Source organism: Alosa alosa, chromosome 5 (genome assembly GCF_017589495.1).
Source record: "Alosa alosa isolate M-15738 ecotype Scorff River chromosome 5, AALO_Geno_1.1, whole genome shotgun sequence".
NCBI lineage: Eukaryota > Metazoa > Chordata > Actinopteri > Clupeiformes > Clupeidae > Alosa > Alosa alosa.
Window position 1 is genome coordinate 20,213,786 of NC_063193.1, and position 21,421 is coordinate 20,235,206.

General features: G+C 43.9%; 2 protein-coding genes across 4 annotated transcripts; both read left to right on the top strand.

Annotated features, from left to right (window-relative positions):
* Positions 1-500: 500 nt before the first annotated feature.
* pheta1 (PH domain containing endocytic trafficking adaptor 1) lies at positions 501-5,078 on the top strand. 2 transcript variants are annotated; one of them, XM_048244615.1, is made up of 3 exons: positions 501-666; positions 1,690-1,794; positions 2,268-5,078. In XM_048244615.1, the coding sequence occupies exon 3, from the start codon at positions 2,289-2,291 to the stop codon at positions 3,183-3,185; it is 897 nt and encodes a 298-aa protein (XP_048100572.1). In that variant the 5' UTR covers positions 501-666; positions 1,690-1,794; positions 2,268-2,288; the 3' UTR covers positions 3,186-5,078. The 2 variants fall into 2 exon arrangements, with proteins under 2 accessions (XP_048100572.1, XP_048100571.1); XM_048244614.1 differs by lacking the exon at positions 1,690-1,794.
* A 541-nt stretch (positions 5,079-5,619) lies between these two features.
* Positions 5,620-20,793, top strand: ube3b (ubiquitin protein ligase E3B). Of its 2 annotated transcripts, XM_048243858.1 has the most exons (27): positions 5,620-5,828; positions 6,405-6,538; positions 6,816-6,986; positions 7,195-7,312; positions 7,453-7,512; positions 7,604-7,717; positions 7,979-8,075; positions 8,163-8,248; positions 8,488-8,570; positions 8,976-9,081; positions 9,414-9,534; positions 10,052-10,229; positions 11,092-11,261; positions 11,897-12,064; positions 12,407-12,578; positions 12,763-12,881; positions 13,041-13,155; positions 13,435-13,534; positions 13,982-14,101; positions 15,174-15,350; positions 16,297-16,545; positions 16,965-17,030; positions 17,240-17,298; positions 17,793-17,975; positions 18,270-18,381; positions 18,727-18,819; positions 19,202-20,793. In XM_048243858.1, exons 3-27 carry the CDS (start codon positions 6,826-6,828, stop codon positions 19,391-19,393), a joined length of 3,219 nt encoding a protein of 1,072 aa, XP_048099815.1. In that variant the 5' UTR covers positions 5,620-5,828; positions 6,405-6,538; positions 6,816-6,825; the 3' UTR covers positions 19,394-20,793. The 2 variants fall into 2 exon arrangements, with proteins under 2 accessions (XP_048099815.1, XP_048099814.1); XM_048243857.1 differs by lacking the exons at positions 5,620-5,828; positions 6,405-6,538; positions 6,816-6,986; positions 7,195-7,312 and having other exon boundaries at positions 7,458-7,512; positions 7,604-7,709.
* Positions 20,794-21,421: the final 628 nt, after the last annotated feature.

Consider the following 21,421-nt stretch of genomic DNA (forward strand, 5'->3'; position numbering starts at 1 on the left):
TTGATATTAACAATATTTACTTACTGATTTGCGCTTGTTTTTGTGCATTTGCATAGGCTTATGTTTTGTTGTTATTTTCATGTGTTTTGTTTGTTTGCATGTGTTATTTTTGTGATTTGCTGCTGGTTTGACACATCAGGGGTCATTTGACCACATTATGTCCAAAACATTCTGGCAACACTAATTTGTCAGTTTGCTACAAAGTAAGCAAAGCCACACCTCATATTCTCTAAAAGGTCACAAAATTGCCACATATAACAACAGGAAGGTAGCCTACACTGCGTTTACTGAAACTTTCCACCAACAACATTCCGACAACAATGGTAAGTTTGCAGCAAGCCATCAACATTATCTATCAACAATAGAAAGGTAGGCTATCACTGCATCACAAGAGAGTGGCGTACATCACAGAGATGTGTGTAACAAATTATTCTGCTAATAGTTTTCACAAGTCTATGTAAAAAGTCTACAACAAAAAAAATAATCCAGCACGATAATAGGCCTAAGCCTTTCAAGGATTCCGTGCCCCACGTTGGCACAGACAGATGTCTGGCACTTCGGATTGGACGCATGAAGATTCCATTGTAGCACGTGACCAGACCAGAGGGAAAAGGAAAGGAAAGAATGAAGAAGAAAGGAGACGGCGGAAAACGTCTTAAATTGACGGTAAGTTTTTGAAATAGCGACATGACTGTATATCTGTCATGTTAAAAGTTAAGTGTACATTGTGAATACACACAAGACATATATACTGTTATATCGAAAGCAGGCTGTATAAGTATTGAGAATGTGCTGACGCTCACAATTCACAATTTCAGCGAACGGTCCTCCTCCTAAATCCTATGAATTCGTCGGGTAGCTGCTAACGTTAGACTGCTTACCCGGGCAAACTCGCTCAACATCAAACTATACCGCCATTTCCTTGTGTGCCAATTGATCCAACATTCCTCGAACAGTTGTTTTTACTGGCAACATTGTGTGAGCGACTTATTCTGTAGACTACAGCTGTTTTGGAACCAAATGCTAGCTATGTAGCTAATTGACGATGCTGCTGCACCCACCCAGCATCACAACAATTGCAGACAGTTTTGTTGTCTGCTGTCATAATTCACACTTTCACACAAAATTGACTGGATAAGTAAGTGGATATCAAGATAAATATTAATGAACAATCAGAATATGAACGATCGGCGACACTAATTTAATTAACATTTAAGTCTCCTAAGATGTAACCTAGTCTATAGAATATTCTATGTTCATTATTGAAGTTGATTTTGGGATATGATCTTATGCAGACTGAGACGACCTATACTCTTGGTGAGCAACTGTTTAAGTTGGCTTTGTGCCATAGTAAGTAGGGAGGAATGAATGTCAGGGTAAACAAGGCGTACTTTTCGCAATGAAACCTCTCCTGTATTTTGGGATATCACATGCCCTTTCCATTTTGACTACATACCAGAAAAATCCATTTAGTCATTCGTGTTGGTTTACTTCCAAAACAACTTGTTTATTTCTGTCAGTTGCCCTTTTCTTGAGCCACTTTTCAAAGTTTTCTTCTTTTAGTTGATGTATGTATGTATGTATGAGTCATTGTCTGTCAGTCATTGTCAGTCAGTCGTCTCATTCACTCTGTCACCCACTCCTAAATGTTTCCAATTTCCTCATTTTATAATTTTTCCTTTAACACAGTAAACATTCAGTGATGTGGTATGGCAAGCTCCGGTGTTGTGAGATGTAGTGAAGGCAAGCCATTCCACAGACTTAAGAAGGTCCTCCAAAGGATTTGAAATATTGGTGAGTGTGTTCACTGCTGAAATTTAGCTAGATGGAAGCTGCTGTATTGCAAGTGTTTAGTCACAAGTTGTACTGATACATTGGACCTTCGTTTATTGCTTTTTGTCATTAAACCATTTTTAAGACAATGGTGCTTGATGGTAATTATAACCATGTCTGTTAGATCACGAGGAGCTACCATATCAGTGATATTCATGGTGGTTCTGTGTCTACCATTTCATGAAAACATGGAACTACACCAGTAGGACGAGGAAATACACCTGTTCATCATGCAACAATTGCTTTTACATTTCCTCAATTCATTCTGTTTTGTGTTTTGGACAGCTACAGTAAAACATCAACTGAAATATCTCATCAGCCACTCCTCACAAACCATATCAGAAAAAATATAGCAGATCAGCAGATCAAATCAGGAACTTAACTGCGGAGTTAACTTGTGTCTTTAATGACTGTGTTTTCGTCCACATCACTAGCTCCTCTCAGGCCATGCAACCATGAAGCTGAACGAACGCAGCGTGGCTCACTATGCAACGTGTGACTCTCCCCCGGACAAGACCGGCTTCCTCTTCAAGAAGGGGGAGCGAAACACGGCCTACCACCGACGCTGGTTCGTCCTCAAGGGCAACATGCTGTTCTACTTCGAGGAGCGTGAGAGCAAGGAGCCCATCGGCGTCATTGTGCTCGAAGGCTGCACGGTGGAGCTGTGCGAGTCGGCCGAGGAGTTTGCCTTCGCCGTCAAGTTTGACTGCGCCAGGGCCCGTGTCTACAAGATGGCCGCCGAGAGCCAGGCGGGCATGGAGTCATGGGTGAAGGCACTGTCGCGGGCCAGCTTCGACTACATGCGGCTGGTGGTGCGCGAGTTAGAAAAACAGCTGGAGGAGCTTCAGGAGGGGGCCCGAGGGATGCAGGGCAAGGCCAAGGGCACCAGGAGACAACAACAACAACAACAGCAGCAGCAGCAGCAGCCATCACCACGGCCCAAATCAACTGGGTCCTCAACAGGCGGCGCTCTCGCAGCGTCCTCTACGTCTCAACCCCAGGGCCCCACTGCTGGAGCTGCTGTGCCAGCCGCCTTAGCACTTAGCCAGCCAGAGGACGCGCAGCCGCAGACTGGTCATGCCAAGGAGAACGGCGTGGCGTGGAGCAAGCCGTCCGCCTTGACCAACGGGGTCCCCGAAACACTGGGCGTGGTCTGGGATGCCGATGGGAGCTCGAGGGGTGATGGCTTTAGACCCCCGCCGGTGCCGCCGCGGCGGAGGGGAGGCTCGGGGTCAGCCCAGGGGTCACTGGAGAGCCCCTTCTCCCCGGAAACAGGGTGCTTCTCCAAACTCCATGACTGGTACGGGAAAGAAGTGGCCGAATTGCGAGTTGAGTGGCTGCAAAGCCAGTGAAGTGTCGGAGCACTACAGTTGTGCTTCTGCTCTTCCTTGTTGCAAAGGTTGTGTCATCGCAGACTGTGCCATTTGCGAGAGCTCTATTTCTTTTTAAAGAAAGTACTGTACTTAAGATTCCAAACCAGCAGAGAGGGCTTCCACAGATTGGTTCGTAAATCCAGCACTTTTCTGGTTCTGTAGTGCTTCCTGTGCCCACAGGGAATGCAGTTAGCAAGACATGACAAGACTACTCATGTATTGTTTTGTTTTGCAAAATGTGGGAAATTCCACTGTGCTTTTTTTCCAAATTATAATGCACAAAAATGTTCAAATTGAATTTATCCAATACTTAACTGATTTTAGTGATCTGAGAATGGACTCGGATCTCCTTTTCTCCTTCTCAGTCAATTGCTATGGACCAATGATGTATTGTATGTAGGCATCAGAACGGTTGTTACTTTGCCTTATGTGGTTGTGAAGATGTCAAGATCCCACCACTCAGACCTACTGAGTTACAATAGTTTACATAATAACCACTTTTTTTTTTATGCAGAATTTTTTTTCACTTTAGCCTTTGAACTATTTATGCCAGGAATTAATGGGGTCATCTAAGCCTTGTGTCAACATGAATTATTAACATCTTATGAAAAGCTCATTTGAAATAAACAAATGTCCCAGACTCCCAGTGCTAAACAAAGATACACATAGAACAGTTAGTTGTCCATCCCTCTTTCTTACCCTTTGTCAAAATGAGACAATGGCTGATATACTTACCGGGCCAGCACCAAGCTTTCAAAACATTTCAAATGTTAACATTTTAGTGCACATTTCAAATGTTACATTTATAGCTTAATGGATATTATACTGTTATACATTAACATGCAACTTAATATTTGTGTCTACTCACAGTTGGTTGGCCTGATGGCCTAATATTGTGATGTTATGTGCCAAGGTTGGGCTGTTTGTTCATACATGTATCTGTGTTTTTGTATTATGTTGTATTATGAGGTTAATCGGTACAGATAAATGAAATGTTGTTAAAATACGGAATAGTCTAAGCAAATGCAAGATATTGCTGGGATTATTTTGGAAACAGTATGAACCATTTAGCCATGACTTGCTTTTTTACACCAGGATACTTTCAGTAATTTTGTAAGAAAATTGCATAGTATTTTGTGACCACATTATCAGCCTCACACAGCGCCTTGCCACCTTGTTATTTGTTTCAGTCCTTAAATTGATAAATCCAGATTTAAATACATACATGACAGTGTATTCACATCAGATGGTGATAGCCACTAGGCATTATTAGACTTGAGAATCAAGAAGACACATGTTCGGTACATCTACTGACGCTGACTACTGGATACATTTATCTATGTGCATTTTGACCATTGGCCATCCAAACTGAACTTAAGAAATACAGTATGAGTTCAGTTATGTACATTCCTAATCTTAACAATGTCTGAAGCTCGGAAGTAATAATCATGGACATTTGTTTTAACTTTTTTCTTGAGACCTTGGATGTTTTGATCTGGTCACTGATACTGTTCCATTACTATGCATTTTTGTAATTGTTTTCAGTGGTTACATAAATTTTATACATTACAGTGATGAGCATAATCCAAATGGGATTAGTAAAAAAAAATGAATATAAAAATGTAAGTGATGTTTATTACCCCTCAGTCAGAGTATTGTTTAAAAGTACTACTTGGTATGATGGTGCCAATTTCACATTATTTAAATGTATTCACTACGGATATCTATTTATAAAAGATGACAAAAAGAATGTGGCTAATCAATATGTGAACAGTATGTGTTGCCTTGTGCTCCATCTATTCAATGATTCCAAGATGTTCAGTGCAAATGATGAAAACAATCATAATAAAATAAAGTTTATGGATTCATTTGCCCTTTTCTTCAGTGGTTTTTAATGAAGGCAATAAACTGTGAAACATGCTTGCTGTTACTGTTTTCTAAGACATTGCAATTGTAGCAAAGAACAGTTTTTTTTTATATATATAAGCCCACACTTTTTTTTTAGACATTAACAAGTCTGAAATGGTCAAGGTCAATGATAAGGTAAAGGGCACTGGTCTCCCATCAGTGTGAAGTGAATGCTTCAACAGGAGCCACAGGCTAACTGTGAAGTTTATCCCAAAACTTGTTTGCTTATCAGATCATTTCTTGATTTTAAACACTGTATGCCAGTCTTTCACTGGCACATAACTAATGTTATGTTCCTTGTAACTTTTGGCAGAAATATATGAGCATTAAATAACTCAAAATATAAGCCTAGATAGATATAAAAGTGAGCTACATAGTGTTACAAAGGACAGTAAGATGAGTGATGAACAGCTGGGTCCATGCCAATTCTACACGAGCGGCCCTCTACCGGTTGAACATGTAACAACATTGCCACTCAGTAGCATCTCTTTCCGGGCTGCAGAAGTGTACCTACTATTTGGTCCCCCACAATTACTGAAAAGGGTTTAGAATTGCTGGCTATGACACCTCGGTGTATAGTTATTCTCCAATAAAATACTGTGTTGAATCTCATGTTCCGTTTAATTAAACAAATCGAAAAACCTCGAAAAAGGTGAAATGTTTCCTCCGGAAGAGTTTTCAAGTGACAATGGGAGATTAATCGCTGCAGTCGCAGTAAGAAGCTGTCTTTGTTTACATTTTTTAACTACTTTCTGCCTCGCTCAGTGCTCGTGCTCTTAGTCGTTTGGCTTTACATGTCCTTGAATTGTATTTACTTCTGACTGTCAGTAACTGTAATATAAACAAAACCCTGTAACAAACAAACTAAAGATATCCTTGCAAGGAGGCTATCCGGCTAAATAGCTTGGTCGACAGCTAGATCACCACAAAAACATTGACAAGAATGCTAAGCTAACGTGAAGTAGCCAGCTAACACTATTTTGTGAGGCTTGGCAGTATTTGCTTGCAGACAGCTATCGAAAACACTTGGACATACTATTTTTATGTCATTCAGCTTCACAAGGACAGAAATATTGGGTAATTAAGCTGTGGTGTTGCTAAATGTTAGCAGCTCTTTCCTGATGTTTTTAGCCAAAGTTAGTTATTGCCAGAGTAACGTTAGTCATTATAAGCTGATAAGTCGAGCTCTAAAGTAATATTTAACTGGCATCATGCGATGTAGCCTATTTGTGGTGTAATTTCATGCAATGTCATTCCGAAGTGTTCTTAGACAACATGTCTCCTTTGCAGAGTTGACACCGATGTTATTGGACTATTGTATTGGAGATAGATGAGGAGGTGAATTCATGAAGGAACAGCAATGCACTAGAAAAGGGATCCAGTGAAGTGTGAACATAGAGCCGAAGTACCCAATAGTCTTACACGTAAGTATCAAGTCTGCGTTGCCAGCTGTTTTACAGTGGGTGACTTAAGATCAAGGCAGGCAGAGGTAATACTACTTCATAATACTGATACTGCTATCTTTACTTGTGTAGAGTAACTTAATGACTTGCCTCACCTTTTTCAACAACGAAATTGAAATACCAGTAGTTAAAATCACTCCTCTTTGCTTATAACTTAAGAATGCTGATAATAATGGATCATCCACATAATGGATCATATGACCCTGAATCTGAAATCTGAACTCTTGTCTTTGACCAGGGTCAGAAACATGTTCACTGCAACCCAGACCTCCAAGACCCAGTTCTTGGACAAAGCCCGGCAGCTGAGGGAGGAGAGGAAAGGTTACAAAGAGAAGGAGAGAGCTGCCACTCTCATGCAGGCGCTGGTCAGGAGGTTCCTCTGTCGCTGTGCATTGCAGAAAGAAATCAGGTCTGTCATTCACTACACGAGTAAACCTGCTGTTTGGCAAAGACTTCTGATAATGTCAGGAGAAAAGGGCTAAGCAGCATAACTGTAAACCAAGAGCTTTGTATTGATTTGTGGACTTCTTATTCAATTTAGTCATGATAAAGAGGCCCAGGCCTGAACAGACTCTCTACTGTCTGTTCACCATGTGTCTTCTCTGATTTTCTTGCAGAAAAGAAGTTGATGAGTTTTTTGCTGCCAGCGAGGCGGGCACAACGAAGAGAAATGCATTATCCATATTTAAGATTGCACGGAAGTTATTGTTCATCTGTGGCAAGGATGACAAATTGGTAAACTTGGAAATTTGAATTTTATACAGTTTCAATTAATTTCCGAATGCACAGATATTACTGCAGGAGATTCAATTTAACGTAGTATACTCATTTAGTTGTTGTTATCCTTCTCTTTTTTTTAAATCAATCTCATACAGCGCTTTGAGAAGCTCTGCCGTGCCATTCTCAGCAGCATGGAAGTTGACAATGAACCTAAAGTAAGTTGATAAAAATAAAATCCCTGATCACTCCACCCTCTGTATTCTGAAGCTCTTGCTGATGTATCTTGTTTGTTGTTAATGTGCATAGGTGTGGTATGTGTCCTTGGCCCTGTCCAAAGACCTCACCATCCCCTGGCTCAAGCAAATTAAAGATGTCCTGTGGATGTGCTGCGAGTTCCTCAAAAAAACTAAAGGTTGGTCAGTCAGTCTTATTCAGCCGACCACACGTTACCATCTTGCTGCTGTGTGTTTTTCAATGATCATTTTTTGATAGCAGTGATGCTGACAGTGCAGTTATTTTTTTTAAACTAGGACAAACTCCAAACTTAGTCATCAGCTTTTTTCAGGCTAAATGTCTTTAAATAATCATTGTTGTCCTCTCCTCTTTCTCTCCCGATTTATCTCTTGCTTTCTCCCTTCTCCATCCCTTTCTCTTACGGTCTCTCTCATGGCCTACACACAGCCTGACATAATGCAGGACAGTAAGCTGGTGACACTACACCTCACTATGCTCATCACATTCACTGACACTGCTACCTGGAAGATTGTGAAAGGGAAAGGTGAGTGCAAGCAGTAATAGGCATCATGCTTCATGGTTTCCATAAGGAGAGACTGGTATTGAACTTTTTCTTTGTCACCCTTACTAGGAGAACCATTGAAACCGGCCCTGAATAGAATGTGTGAGAACATCATGGGCCATCTCAACCAGAAGGGATTTTACTCCGTGTTGCAGGTATATCTTCATATCAGTCCCTTAGATTTTTTTTTTTCAATTTTCTGTTGTGATTTAGGAGATAGAGACATAATAGCGCATATCTTTTACAATGTTTTAAGTGTAAGTTTTATGTGTGTTAAAGAAACATAGACATGGCCAGTTACAGTTCAGCAGTACTTTGGATGTATTGCTTTTCTCATTGGTTTTCAAAATTGGTCAATATGCTGATGTGACATGATATTTTTAATTTCCCATAGATTTTGCTCACAAATGGATTGGCAAGATCCAGGCCCTCTCTGACCAAGAGCATGTTAACAGCCATATTTACACTCTCCCTCAGGTAAGACTGTCAACATTCAGTCTTTGCTGCCATATGTATGTAGCCAGGTTCGAGCTCCGGCTTGAAGGAAGCAATGCTTTTGGGGGCAGCCGTGGCCTACTGGTTAACGCTTCGGACTTATAACCAGAGGGTTGCCGGTTCGAACCCCGACCAGTAGGAACGGCTGAAGTGCCCTTGAGCAAGGCACCTAACACCTCACTGCTCCCCGAGCGCCGCTGTAGCAGACAGCTCACTGCAACAGGATTAGTGTGCTTCACCTCACTGTGTTCACTAGGTGTTGAGTGTTTCACTAATTCACGGATTGGGATAAATGCAGAGACCAAATTTCCCTCACGGGATCAAAAGAGTATATACTTATACTTATATAGGTAGATGTACAGTAATGTACCCTTTTTCTTATTTCAGACCTGTGATCGCTGCACACTTCTCAGATAACCTGCTGAGGTCCTTCCTCATCCACATCATGTCTGTTCCAGCAGTCATTTCTCACCTCAACACACTAACCCCTGAGGTACTTTCATTACCGACGCCCCTCTGAACTACACACAACTGCCCTTGGGTCTTATGACTAGGGGAGTGTTTTAAAATAAAATAGAATCAGTGGGTAGTTGGACAACAGTCATTAAACCTAGTTTATAATATAACTGATCAGTTTTATGTGTAGGATTTTCTGTTATTTAGGGGTGAATGATTGAACAGAGTTGGGTGGTCTGTACGCAACTCAATATCTGTGAAATCTAACTCTTCTCACACACACACATATTTTGTTCTGTACAAAGGATGACTGACCTAATGAAACGTGAGTATTACATGCCTGGTGACTATACTGTATTCTCTCATTAGTGCATGGCCACTATCCAGACTCATGACCTCCTGAGGAAGTTCATCTTGTTCTTGAGTCGAGAGGAACAGTGCCTTGATATCTGTGTCTGCCTGGAGGGAAGTCACACACTGTGCTTACTAGGTAGGGTGTGTGTTTGTGCAGTCTTGTTTTTGTTTATTTGTAGGCATACACTCACTAAAACTATTGTTTACTATTTCTTTTGTTATTTCATTGTTATTTAAATCTCTGCATCACTGAAAATGAGGACTTCCCTCAATGAACTTCTGAGAATAAAGAAAGGTTGAATGAATGTGTGAGAGACAGGTCCTCTATGATCGTTAGTCCATCACATTTACAGTATTCACCTACAAAAACAGGTAGTAGCTCATGGACTAATGCTGGATGTTGCTGGATGGACTAATAGAGGACCCACAGGCTTGGTTATTTCTGCTGATGTGTGTCTCAGATGTCAGATATCCGCTTCAGAAAGCTAGAAAGTTACAGGGCTCATGTTCCACCAATTTGCAGAAGCAGGTTGTTTCACATGCATTGTTTAAACCCCTTGTTCTTTGCAAAGCCTATTACAATTTCACCCAGGTGTGTTTAGATGTGCCCTTCTTCTGTGTTGATTCTAAGCACATTGTTGATGTTCTTACAGGTAACCTTATTCACCTGGGTTTCCTGAATGAGAAGGTGCTGGAGGAGGAGGCCAACCACTTTGTGAAGGACCTGACGGACATGCTGTCGTACTGCCAGAGATACGTGTCTCAGAAGAAGTCCAACCTCACACACTGGCACCCCGTATTGGGATGGTTCTCCCAGACTGTGGATTACGGGTCAGTTCTGAACAAAGACTTAACTATCATTATTATACTGTCATTATGGTTCTTATATGTGGGTAGCAAAAAACAATGTCAGGGTAGTAATACTTATTATAAAATATCATCAATTTGTCAACAGTCTGGGTAAACAAATCGTTGCAAATAGCATGACCTGAAAAGGACATGGTCATTGCCTGTTTTTCCCAGAAAGAGGTCAGTGAAGAGGCCAGTGAAGCATGCTTTAATGCAACACAATGTAGGTCTTTCAAGCTCATTTGGATGCCACAGTGACTTGGAATAAGGGAAATGGAGTATCTGACATTGTCGACGTGCATCCGGAAACTCTGGTATTGCACTATGTAATGTTGTTGTAGTGGGTAGGAGCGTGACCCATTTTCTTGGTTTTAGACAAATTGGGTACCCCCTTAGTGCTAAATAAGAACCCAGTACGTTGGCAAATGACGAGAAGTGGAATTCCTACATTGTATGACGTCAATCTGTGTGAACAAATCCAATCTCTGGCTGCCTCGGGGGACAGAGAAGGCCTTCACTAACATCAAACCAGTCAGATCTGAGAGGTGTCCAGTCAGTCCAAATAAGGACCTTCAGTACACGTCAGTTATTATGTCAAATCCATGTCCATTCACATCTGCTTGTGCGTAGGATCTGGTGGATAAGCACTACATGCAGGGGGTGTATATTTCTCAGGCCACAAGTATCTGTGTAGCTCCTTGAGGACTACGGATATTGATTAACCATCTCTCTGAATGGGAAAATTATAAACGATTATGGGGAAAGTAGACCCCTTTTTGCCCATGAGTGGCTCTATGATGCTGAGTGATGTCCTCTTCCTGTCTCTGCTGTTTGACCCGTGTAGTCTGAACGAATCCATGCCCCTGGTGACACGGCAGCTGCAGTACCTGTGGGGCGTGCTCATCATCCGCACACTCTTCTGCGACGTGCTCAGCAAGAAGCTGGAGGCCCAGGAGCCCACCCCTCCTCCCCCACCTCAACCAAGCGCGTCGCAGAACAACCTGCCGGTCAAGAGTGAGTACAATGTACCGAAGACCTGTGAGCTTCAAAGAATGACACCAAATTGAATGGCAGTTGAAAGCATGTCTATACTTATTATAATGTATACTTCCGAGAATAAATAAAGGTTGAATGAATGAATGAATGTGTGAGACACTGGTCCTCTATGATCCTTAGTTCATCACATTTACAGTATTCACCTACAAAAACAGGTAGTACAGTAGCTCATGGTTGCTGGCTGGACTAATAGAGGACCCATGGGCTTGGTTATTTCTGCTGATGTGTGTCTCAGATGTCAGATATCTGCTTCAAAAAGCTAGAAAGTTACTTGTGCCACTAATTTGCAGAAGCAAGTTGTTTCACATGCAATGAATGAAACAGATGAAACCATGTGTTTACTTATTACAATGAACTTCCGAGAATAAATAAAGGTTGAATGAATGAAAGCATGTGTTTACTTTAAATATTTATAATCATCAGTGATCATTTAACAGCTATTTAACAATAGTTTGTCCTGTTGTGAGTTTGGCATTGCTGTTGCCTTACCAGTAAGAGCTGTCGTCAGGGTGATAGCCCTCCCTTCCACACGTCTGTTGTGGTGAAGAAGCAGCTCCCTAAGTTGGCTCTCTCTTTCTCCCTCTGCCCTGCAGACCTGTTCAAACGGGCATTCCAGAAGTCGGCATCGGTGCGGAACATCCTGAAGCCAGTGGGCGGGAAGCGCGTGGACTCGGTCGAGGTGCAGAAGGTGTGCAGCATCTGTGTGCTGTACCAGACCGCCCTGACCACCCTCACCCAGATCCGCCTGCAGATCCTCACCGGTCAGTCCCACAACATAGCCATGGACCTGTATGTTTGGGCATATATGACAATCAAACAAATGTTAGCGCAAACTAATGATACAAATGTTCAGATATGTATGGTGCTCTCCCCCTAAAGATTGGGATGGAGTCTGTCATTGATATTCAGTGTTCATAATTATTGATCATTCCTAATCATTATGAATGTTCACTGTCTATTCATAATTTACTTATATTAATTTAACTTGCATCGTTTATTCATGTACTTGTATGTGTGACAAACAAACAAATGTTCTGAAAAATAAACAATGCAACACATCAGACACACGCCTCATGCATCCTTGTGTGTGTTTGTGCATGCAGGCCTGACCTATCTGGACGACCTGCTGCCCAAGCTGTGGGCCTTCATCTGTGAGCTGGGGCCACAGGGCGGGCTCAAACTCTTCCTAGAGTGCCTCAACAACGACACGGAGGAGTCCAAGCAGCTGCTCGCCATGCTCATGCTCTTCTGCGACTGCTCACGCCACCTCATCACGTAGGTCACACACACACACACACACACACACACTCTTACACACACCTGCCTTATAAATACACCTAGCTGCACCTTAACTTTTCATTCACATTTGCAGCTATTTGCTGTTTGCAGATGAATGGTCAGTAACATGAACATTCTCTCTTGTGTAACGCAAACATTATCATTTCAATGTGCATTACAGGATCCTAGATGACATTGAAGTCTATGAAGAGCAAATATCGTTCAAAATAGAGGAGCTTGTCACCATTTCCTCGTTTCTCAATACATTTGTCTACAAGATGATTTGGGACGGCCTCCTTGGTGAGTTTCACACACTCAAACTATCAACTTTACTCCAACAATTAATATTAATTCTCCAATGAATGACTATCTCAACATAGAAACAGTGATGGCGTGGGCATGTGTTCCTGACTGTTCTGGGTATCTGTATGTGTTTGTGCTCTCTTTTCTGCTTTGTAGAGAATGCCAAAGGTGAGAAGCTAGATCTGTTCCATAGCGTCCATGGCTGGCTAATGGTCCTTTACGAGCGAGACTGCAGACGGAGATTCTCTCCAGATGACCACTGGCTCCGCAAGTGAGGAAAACACACACACACAAACACAAACATAAACACACACACACACATACACACACACACACACACACACTAAGACATACAAACAAATCTCCCTTGTCTTCAAAGTCTCCATGAAGTGACTGTTCAAAAATATGTACACCCCATTTTGTTGACAGTTATGGCACGCTCATTTAATCTCTACTTGTGCACACTAGGAATTCATTTCCTTTTCCTGCAGGCTTACTGTATATCTTTGTCTCATAGTTGTCCTCCCCTCCCTTCTCTCCTCTGTGTCAGGGACCTGAAGCCCAGTCTGCTGTTCCAGGAGCTGGAGAAGGGCAAGAAGAGGGCCCAGCTGCTACTGCAGTACATCCCGCACGTCATCCCGCACAAAAACGTACGAGCGCCCACTCTCACGCCACTGACCGGCACTCCCTCTCACAGCATGCCCCAGCCTAGTCTCTTGAAATAACACTTTTTGTTTTTTTCCGTATGATTGTGATGATATAAAAACAAATAACCACAAAAAGCAGTTGATGATGATGCTGATCCACGAATGTGAGTTCTTCGGCTAACAGTTATGTTTATGTTACAGAGACTGTAGAGGCCACTCTAAATTTAACTTTAAATTATACAAGACAATATGCTGGCAGCTGGTGAGCTCACTACTGCTAGTGTGTGTGTGTGTGTGTGCGCGCGTCGTCGTGCGTCGCGTGCGCGTCGTCGCGTGCGTGTGTCGCGTCGCGTCATTACCTACCCCTGGATGGGATGAAATGCAGTGGAAAAAAAGTCCTTCAGGACAAATAAAGTCACTTAACTGGTTTCATTGTGGCTGTGTTCTCAGCGGGTGCTGCTGTTCCGGAACATCGTGATGAAAGAGAAGGAGACGCTGGGCCTGGTGGAGACGAGCCAGGCCTCCCCGCACGTCACGCACATCACCATCCGCCGCTCACGCATGCTGGAGGTACGGAGGGCAGCCCCTCAACACGTGCAGGCCACTACACTGCACCCCAGCCTTGTCTCAGCACTCACATGTTTAATACCAAACTGCCAACATAGTAATGCACCAGGAATTCTTTTGAAATACTTTTTTGCGATTTTTTTTGTATTAATATTGATTTTTAAACATGTAAATGAGGGGTGGCACAGACATATCCAAAGGGCACAGGCACATCCAAAGTCACCAGTTACAGCTGTGATGAGACAATGAATCCATATTATTACAACAGTAATACTGTAGTAAAGATACATTTCACAGGTGTATAATATATTGTATTGTACAAGTATTGTTATGTCCCTTGTTTAGGGCTTAGGGAAATAACAAAGAGCAATAACAGGCAGACAAAAGATATAAAGTTAATTATATGTATTAATAACAAAAATAGAATAACTTAGGAAACTAAGGCTCAATTTTAAGGTTAACAAAAAAGTACGGGCAAACGCAGGAAAAATCACCAGGCCTCCAAAGTAGACCTGAACAGGCTTCAGTTCACTTCCCGGCCTCTCACCCCGGGAGTGGCTGAAGCGGCAGAACAAAAAACAACTCTGGCCCGAGGCTCGGCCCGAAGGTGGCATGGAGTGGCGTGACGGGCGTCTCAAAGAAAGTCGGAAGAGCGCGCCTCTGCTGACGTCATGGCTGAACTTTTAAAGGGCCAGTAGCCCGAAACATCCAATGACTGCAATTGGTCAATTAAGCTGCACCGGCAATCAGCAAACTGGCAAAGAGGCAATCTGCAACATAAGAATGAACAAGGGAGCCACAAGCCACAAGGAAAAGATATTTTATATATATATATATACGACCACAGGGTCATAATAGTATGTTGTCCCTTGTACAGAAAATGATTCATTTTGAGATATTATGTACATAGTAGTGAAAATAGCAGTTTTAAGATCTGTGTCTGCTGTTTAGCCAAAAGTTAAGTCTCACCTTCTGGGTCCTTGTGTGGTGATGGTGGAGTCCTTACTGTACACCATTCAGCCAGATATCCAGGAGTGCATCCTTAATCTGAAGCTTGTCTCTTCACCTCCTCCAGGACGGGTACGACCAGCTCCGGCGATTACCAGTCAACTCCATCAAAGGAGTGATCCGTGTGAAGTTTGTCAACGACCTGGGTGTGGACGAGGCTGGTATTGACCAGGACGGTGTCTTCAAGGAGTTCTTAGAAGAGATCATCAAAAAGGTCTTCAACCCTGCACTGAATCTGTTCAAGGTAAACACGTACAAGTTCTCATCACCTAGCAGTGTGCAGTGTCCATCCTTCCTTACATTCTCACTCAAGCATAGAATTTGCCATGAGGAATCAATTGTCAGGTGACATTAAATGACTGAACATGCACCTAAAGGATAGATCTTCCTGAAAACATTGCACCTTCACTTCCTCAGTCTCGTTCCTTTATTCTGGTTGTGGATTAAGGCCAATTAATAGTCTAGGCAGCGTTTGTTACGTGACAAAATATTTTACTTTCATTTAACAATGAAATGTTACATAGTAACAAAAATGTACAAGTTGTTATAGAGACTAGGTGATGTTCTATTCAACATTTTTTGTCATCGATGCAGGACTATAAAAGTGTATAGTATTTTTTGTCTAGTGACACTTGTTGCCTGGACTATAAATGAGCCTTTAGGGACTCTTTTTGCTGCACCCATGTTTTCCATTTCACTCTGCGCTGCTGGATTTAGTCAGCCAGAACAAATGTGTTCAGCCCAGGAGTCGCATTGATTAGTTCACAAAAAGCTGTGGTAGAGAGCAGAGGTAGAAAGACAGTGCATACCACAGGGGTTCGCCCGAAATGCTCTGTCGTTGTCTGTCTCTTCGCGCTTCTTTATGTGTGTGTCCACGTATGCGTGTGTGTGTGCGTGTTTGCGTGTATCTGTGTGGACGTGTTTGTGTGCGTGTGTTTGTATGTGCGCGCTCGTTTGTGTGTGTGTCTGTGTGTGTGTTTTTACGTCTGTGCGCACGGGTGCGTGTTTGTGTGTATGCGCGTGCTTCTTTGTGTGTGCGCCTGTGTGTGATTGTACGTGTGTGCACCCATGTGTGTGTATGTGAGTGTGCATACGCACGTGTGTATGTATATGTGCGTGCATGCACGTGTGTGTGCATATTTACGCGTGTGTCTGTGACACGTCTCATCCGTGCCCCCACGCCCGTCTAGACGACCAGCGGGAACGAGCGCCTCTACCCGTCGCCCACGTCCAACATCCACGAGAACCACCTGCAGCTCTTTGAGTTTGTGGGCAAGATGCTGGGCAAGGCCATGTATGAGGGCATCGTGGTGGACGTGCCCTTCGCATCCTTCTTCCTCAGCCAGGTGCTCGGACACCACCACAGCACCTTCTACAGCTCCATCGACGAGCTGCCCTCGCTCGACTCTGAGTTCTACAAGAACCTCACCTCCATCAAGGTGCGTCCGGCACTGCCTGCTCGCGTCCACCTGTGGTGGACGCAGTGCTCAGTGTAGTTGGTGTGTGCTGCTTGAAATGCTGCGTATTATCTTACGTGATATCTTTTTTCCGGATTGTGCGAGGGGTTGGGTTTTCCAGAAATGGCACTGTTGTAAAATTGTATTCCAAAAAGCTAATATTTACTATATTATATATATTGACCAATATTTAATATTTCAAATGAGATTGACACCTCAGGATTACCCAAATATTACAAATCTGAGGTGCGTGGTGTATTTCCAGGCATTTAATAATAATCTTACTGTTAACAACACCCCACTTTCCCAAAGCACCATATACTGAGTAACCTCAGCAGTTTGGTTGGGATTATCTATGAGGGCCTGATCATTTGTACTCATGCCACTGATGTGACTTCCAGCGCTATGATGGAGACGTGAGTGACCTGGGGCTGACCCTATCGTATGACGAGGAGGTGATGGGACAGGTATGAACAACACAATCTAATACGTCAGTGGTCATGTCAGTGGTCATGTCTGTTCCTCTCCCCAGTTTATTTCTGTGCCATGCGGTCACTATTGTGCTATTGTGTGTGTGTCTCTCTCTCTCTCTCTCTCTCTCTCTCTCTCTCTCTCTCTCTCTCTCTCTCTCTCTCTCTCTCTCTCTCTCTCTCTCTCTCTCTCTCTCTCGCTGCAGTTGGTTTGCCATGAGCTCATTTGTGGTGGGAAGACCATGCCTGTGACCAATGAAAACAAGTGAGTCACTGACCTACGTCAGGCCTCTGGCCTACGTCAGTAAAAGAAAAACAAAGTAAACAAAGAGCTTTAGACTTGCACTGTACGTGCTTTGTCACCATAGTCCATCTGACTCCTGCTATTTTAGAGTTTGGTTCTCTTGGATATGATTAAGATTTTTTAAATGGAGAACATAGCAGCCTACATAATCAGGCTCAGTGACGCCATCGTAGAACTGGAAAGCTCTAAACTCACGTTTTGCCCTTTCGATAATCTTCTGGCATTCAAAACCTGCTCTCAACATCACAAGCACTAGTGAACTTGAATGTACTGGAAAAACAAAAAACAAAGATGGCTCATAATAGTTTTGAGGCTTCATAGAACAATACCAAGCAATGTCATTCAACTGACAAGCGCAGCACAGTGTTTGTCTCAGTTGACTGGGAACTGAAGTCTGCGTGACCTCTCCCTCATGCCTCTGAACTTTTGACCTCCACCACTACATCTATCTGCAGGATCAGCTACATCCACCTGATGGCGCACTTCCGGATGCACACACAGATCAAGGAGCAGACGGCGGCATTCATCCGCGGCTTCCGCTGCATCATCAACCACGAGTGGCTGCACATGTTCTCCACGCCCGAGGTGCAGCGCCTCGTCTCTGGGGACAACGCCGAGATCGACCTGGATGACCTCAAGTGGGTCCCATCCATTTAGTGACTTATTTGACTGATTAGTTGATCGATGTGTTTGCCGTTTGGTTAATATTGGAGTTTCAGCTCTCTGCTTTCTAGTGAGTGCTGTCCTCCAGCTTGTCTTGCTTTATGTGGTCTTCACCCATAGACATGACCAAATGACATGCAAAGCTTTTTCCCCACTCAGATTGCTGTGAAACTCTGTTGCTTCTTTGTAACCTTATACCCCCACACACACACACACACACACACACACACACACACACACACAACCTCTCTCTTTCCTTCTTTCCCCAGGAAACACACTGTGTATTATGGAGGTTTCCACAGCAGTCATCGTGTGATCATCTGGCTGTGGGACATCCTCTCCAGTGACTTCACCCCGGAGGAGAGGGCCATGTTTCTCAAGGTGACCCCTGCCTGCCCTCTCTCACCCACCCCCCCTTTACAGCCTGTAGGACAGTGCAGTGTAGCTCCTCTGTGTCAATCAGTCTGAAAGTTTGTAAGAAAAGCTTCTCTTGCGCAACCGCAGAACCAGGCTTTATCTGTATTGTCTTCTACATGTATGACCAGATCTCGTATATTAGTAGATGTGCCAACAACATTGTAACATCTAGGCTGTCCATATGTCTTGGAGGGTTCAGTTGTTACCTGCCAGAGTTACAGCAATGATAAGACACGGTGATATGGGTTTTCACGTTGATCCTGCCCAGTGCACTGACCTCCCACTGTTCTCTGTGCTGGCTGTGTGCAGTTTGTCACCAGCTGTTCCAGGCCCCCTCTGCTGGGCTTTGCCTACCTCAAACCCCCCTTCTCCATCCGCTGTGTGGAGGTGTCCGATGACCAGGTGAGGCACACTGACGGCCTGCTGAAGGTTTCAAACAAAGCGTAAATGGCAACCTTAAAAGGATGCAGTAGGTGCATCGCAATTACACACAGCGTTGACCTCTGCCCACCCATCTAAAACGTCCCCCCCAAAGACGAGTTAATGTTCGTGTGTGTGTGTGTGTGTGTGTGTGTGTGTGTGTGTGTGTGTGTGTGTGTGTGTGTGTGTGTGTGTGTCTGTGTGTGTCTGTCTGTGTGTCTGTGTGTGCATTTCTCTGTGTGTGTGTGCATTTCTCTGTGTGAGTGTGTACTTATCTGTGTGTGTGTACTTATCTGTGTGTGTGTGTGTGTATGCATTTCTCTGCCTGTGTGTGTGTACTTATCTGTATGTGTTCTCTCCCCAGGACACGGGGGACACTTTGGGCAGCGTGCTGCGGGGGTTCTTCACCATCCGCAAGAAGGAGCCAGGCGGCCGGCTGCCCACCTCGTCCACCTGCTTCAACCTGCTTAAGCTGCCCAACTACAGCAAGAAGAGCATCCTGCGCGACAAGCTGCGCTACGCCATCAGCATGAACACGGGCTTCGAGCTCTCCTAACGCCCAGCCCCCTCGGCCAGCCATCCAGCCAGCCAGCCACGGAGCACCAGAGCGAACGCCGCATGCTCCATCGCTTGTCACACCCATATGTACACACCTACACACACATATACACACACACATACACACACACACACACACTCACACTGAAAGACCTATGAGGCAGTTGAAACCCTGTGGAGATGTATGGAATCCCTGGTCCCCTGCCTCCCCTGAATGACTTACCTGTAAGATAAGAGAAGGACTACTAAGCTCTTTCTTCCTAAAAGACCCTGTCTCAGCATCTGAAGCGCCTCAGGAGCCTCAGTCGCCTTACTGAAATTAGACCCTCAACAGAGGTGGCCTCTGCGGCAGGCGTTTTTTTGGGCAGCCCCTCCTGAACTTCTGCGGAGTTTCTGGCCCCTCAGCAGCGGGCAGTCTGTCCCTCTGCGCCGGAAGGAAACTCTCCCATAGAGGCCAGAGCGAGCGGGACTGTCTGTGCGAGGCCTCCGCACTAAACTCTGATCCTAAAGAACTCGCCAAAGGAGTGGAAAGGAGGGGGGGAAACGAAGCAAAATGACACACCCTTGGCGTTACGCCAGTATTTCTCAGGCCCCCCCCATCCCCTGGTAGCCCCTGGCCATGCGAATGGGGATGCAACCTTTGACCTGGAAAGCAATACAGACACAACAAGACAACAAAGCCATGCAAGACACGCACACTCACCTAACCTATCTACACACACACACACACACACACACACACACACACACACACACACACACACACACACACACACACACACACACCTACATATCTCCATGAACCCAGACAGAATGAGGAAATGGGGGTCAGTGTTCTGTGGCACAGCTTGTTGACGTCTGTCTATTGAGGAGCTCAGTGCAGCGCCAGTGTGGCTGTTCCTCTCGGCTTCATAAGAGTGTGTGAGAGTGTGATTAAAAATGGACAGCACTGAACAGCTTGGATGAAGTAATGCTGTGGAGGTAGTGTAAGAGACAGAAAGAATGACCTTTTTGTGAAAGACCCATTTCATCTCCTATAGTTCTCTCCCTTATTCTAACACTAACAGTCTCCGTGTGGAGGTGACATCCTGCACATAAATGAAACATTTATTTTTTTGCACATCTTTTAGACATATGCAGAGACAGTGTCCTGTTGTACCACTTTGCTTTTGAACTGACACACCTCTCACTCCTTAATGTCTTTACAATGACAGATGTCCATGTACTGTTTAACATTTTTGATGTTAGGTCCCCTTTTCTCTCATTTATTTACATTTTAATGTATGTTATATTAACACAGGCACTGAGTTGTCCTATTATGATGTTAACCTCCAGTCTGAGGTTTGTAGCCAGAAACTTTGTCCTACTCCATATGGGTTCCATAAAGAGATCTGGAAACAGTGCCTCCTGCATGATATACACTGTATCTCTCCACTACCTGCATCACCCCTGCTTTAAAACGAAAGGCTCAAGCCTTTCACCCACACACTCTTATCCAGCTCCATCCTATACACATAGCCTGGCTCTGCTTTCATAGAGCATCATTACAAGAGGAGAAACAGGAGGAGGAGATGGGGAGGCCTTCTGGAGTCCTCGGTGATGACATCAGTCTGCATTCTAGTCCTCTGTGTTCATCTGTCCCTCCCTCAAGACACGGCATTTGGTTTTGGGGGGAGCGCATAAGTGTTCCAGCGGAAATGAAGCCATAAAAAGGGGGGGGGTATTGCGAGAGCAGGAACTGTGGAGTGAGTGCCACAGGCAGAAACCTGGCTTGCACAGTCCTGCAGAACTGTTCACTGGGAATTGCCATGTGAGACTTGACTAAAAGTGACTTTTTTTTAACTCAAAGTGTGGTGAGAAGGAAAAAAACAAACAAGGAAACTATTAAAGGACACCTCTTTCCTAGTAAATATGGACGTTATAATAAATGATGTCATTGGCTAGTTAACAGAGTCTGTTAAAACAGGTCCACCCTCTTGTCTGCCCTGTATACTGAGCACAAAATCAAAGTTTTCAGTTGAAATTT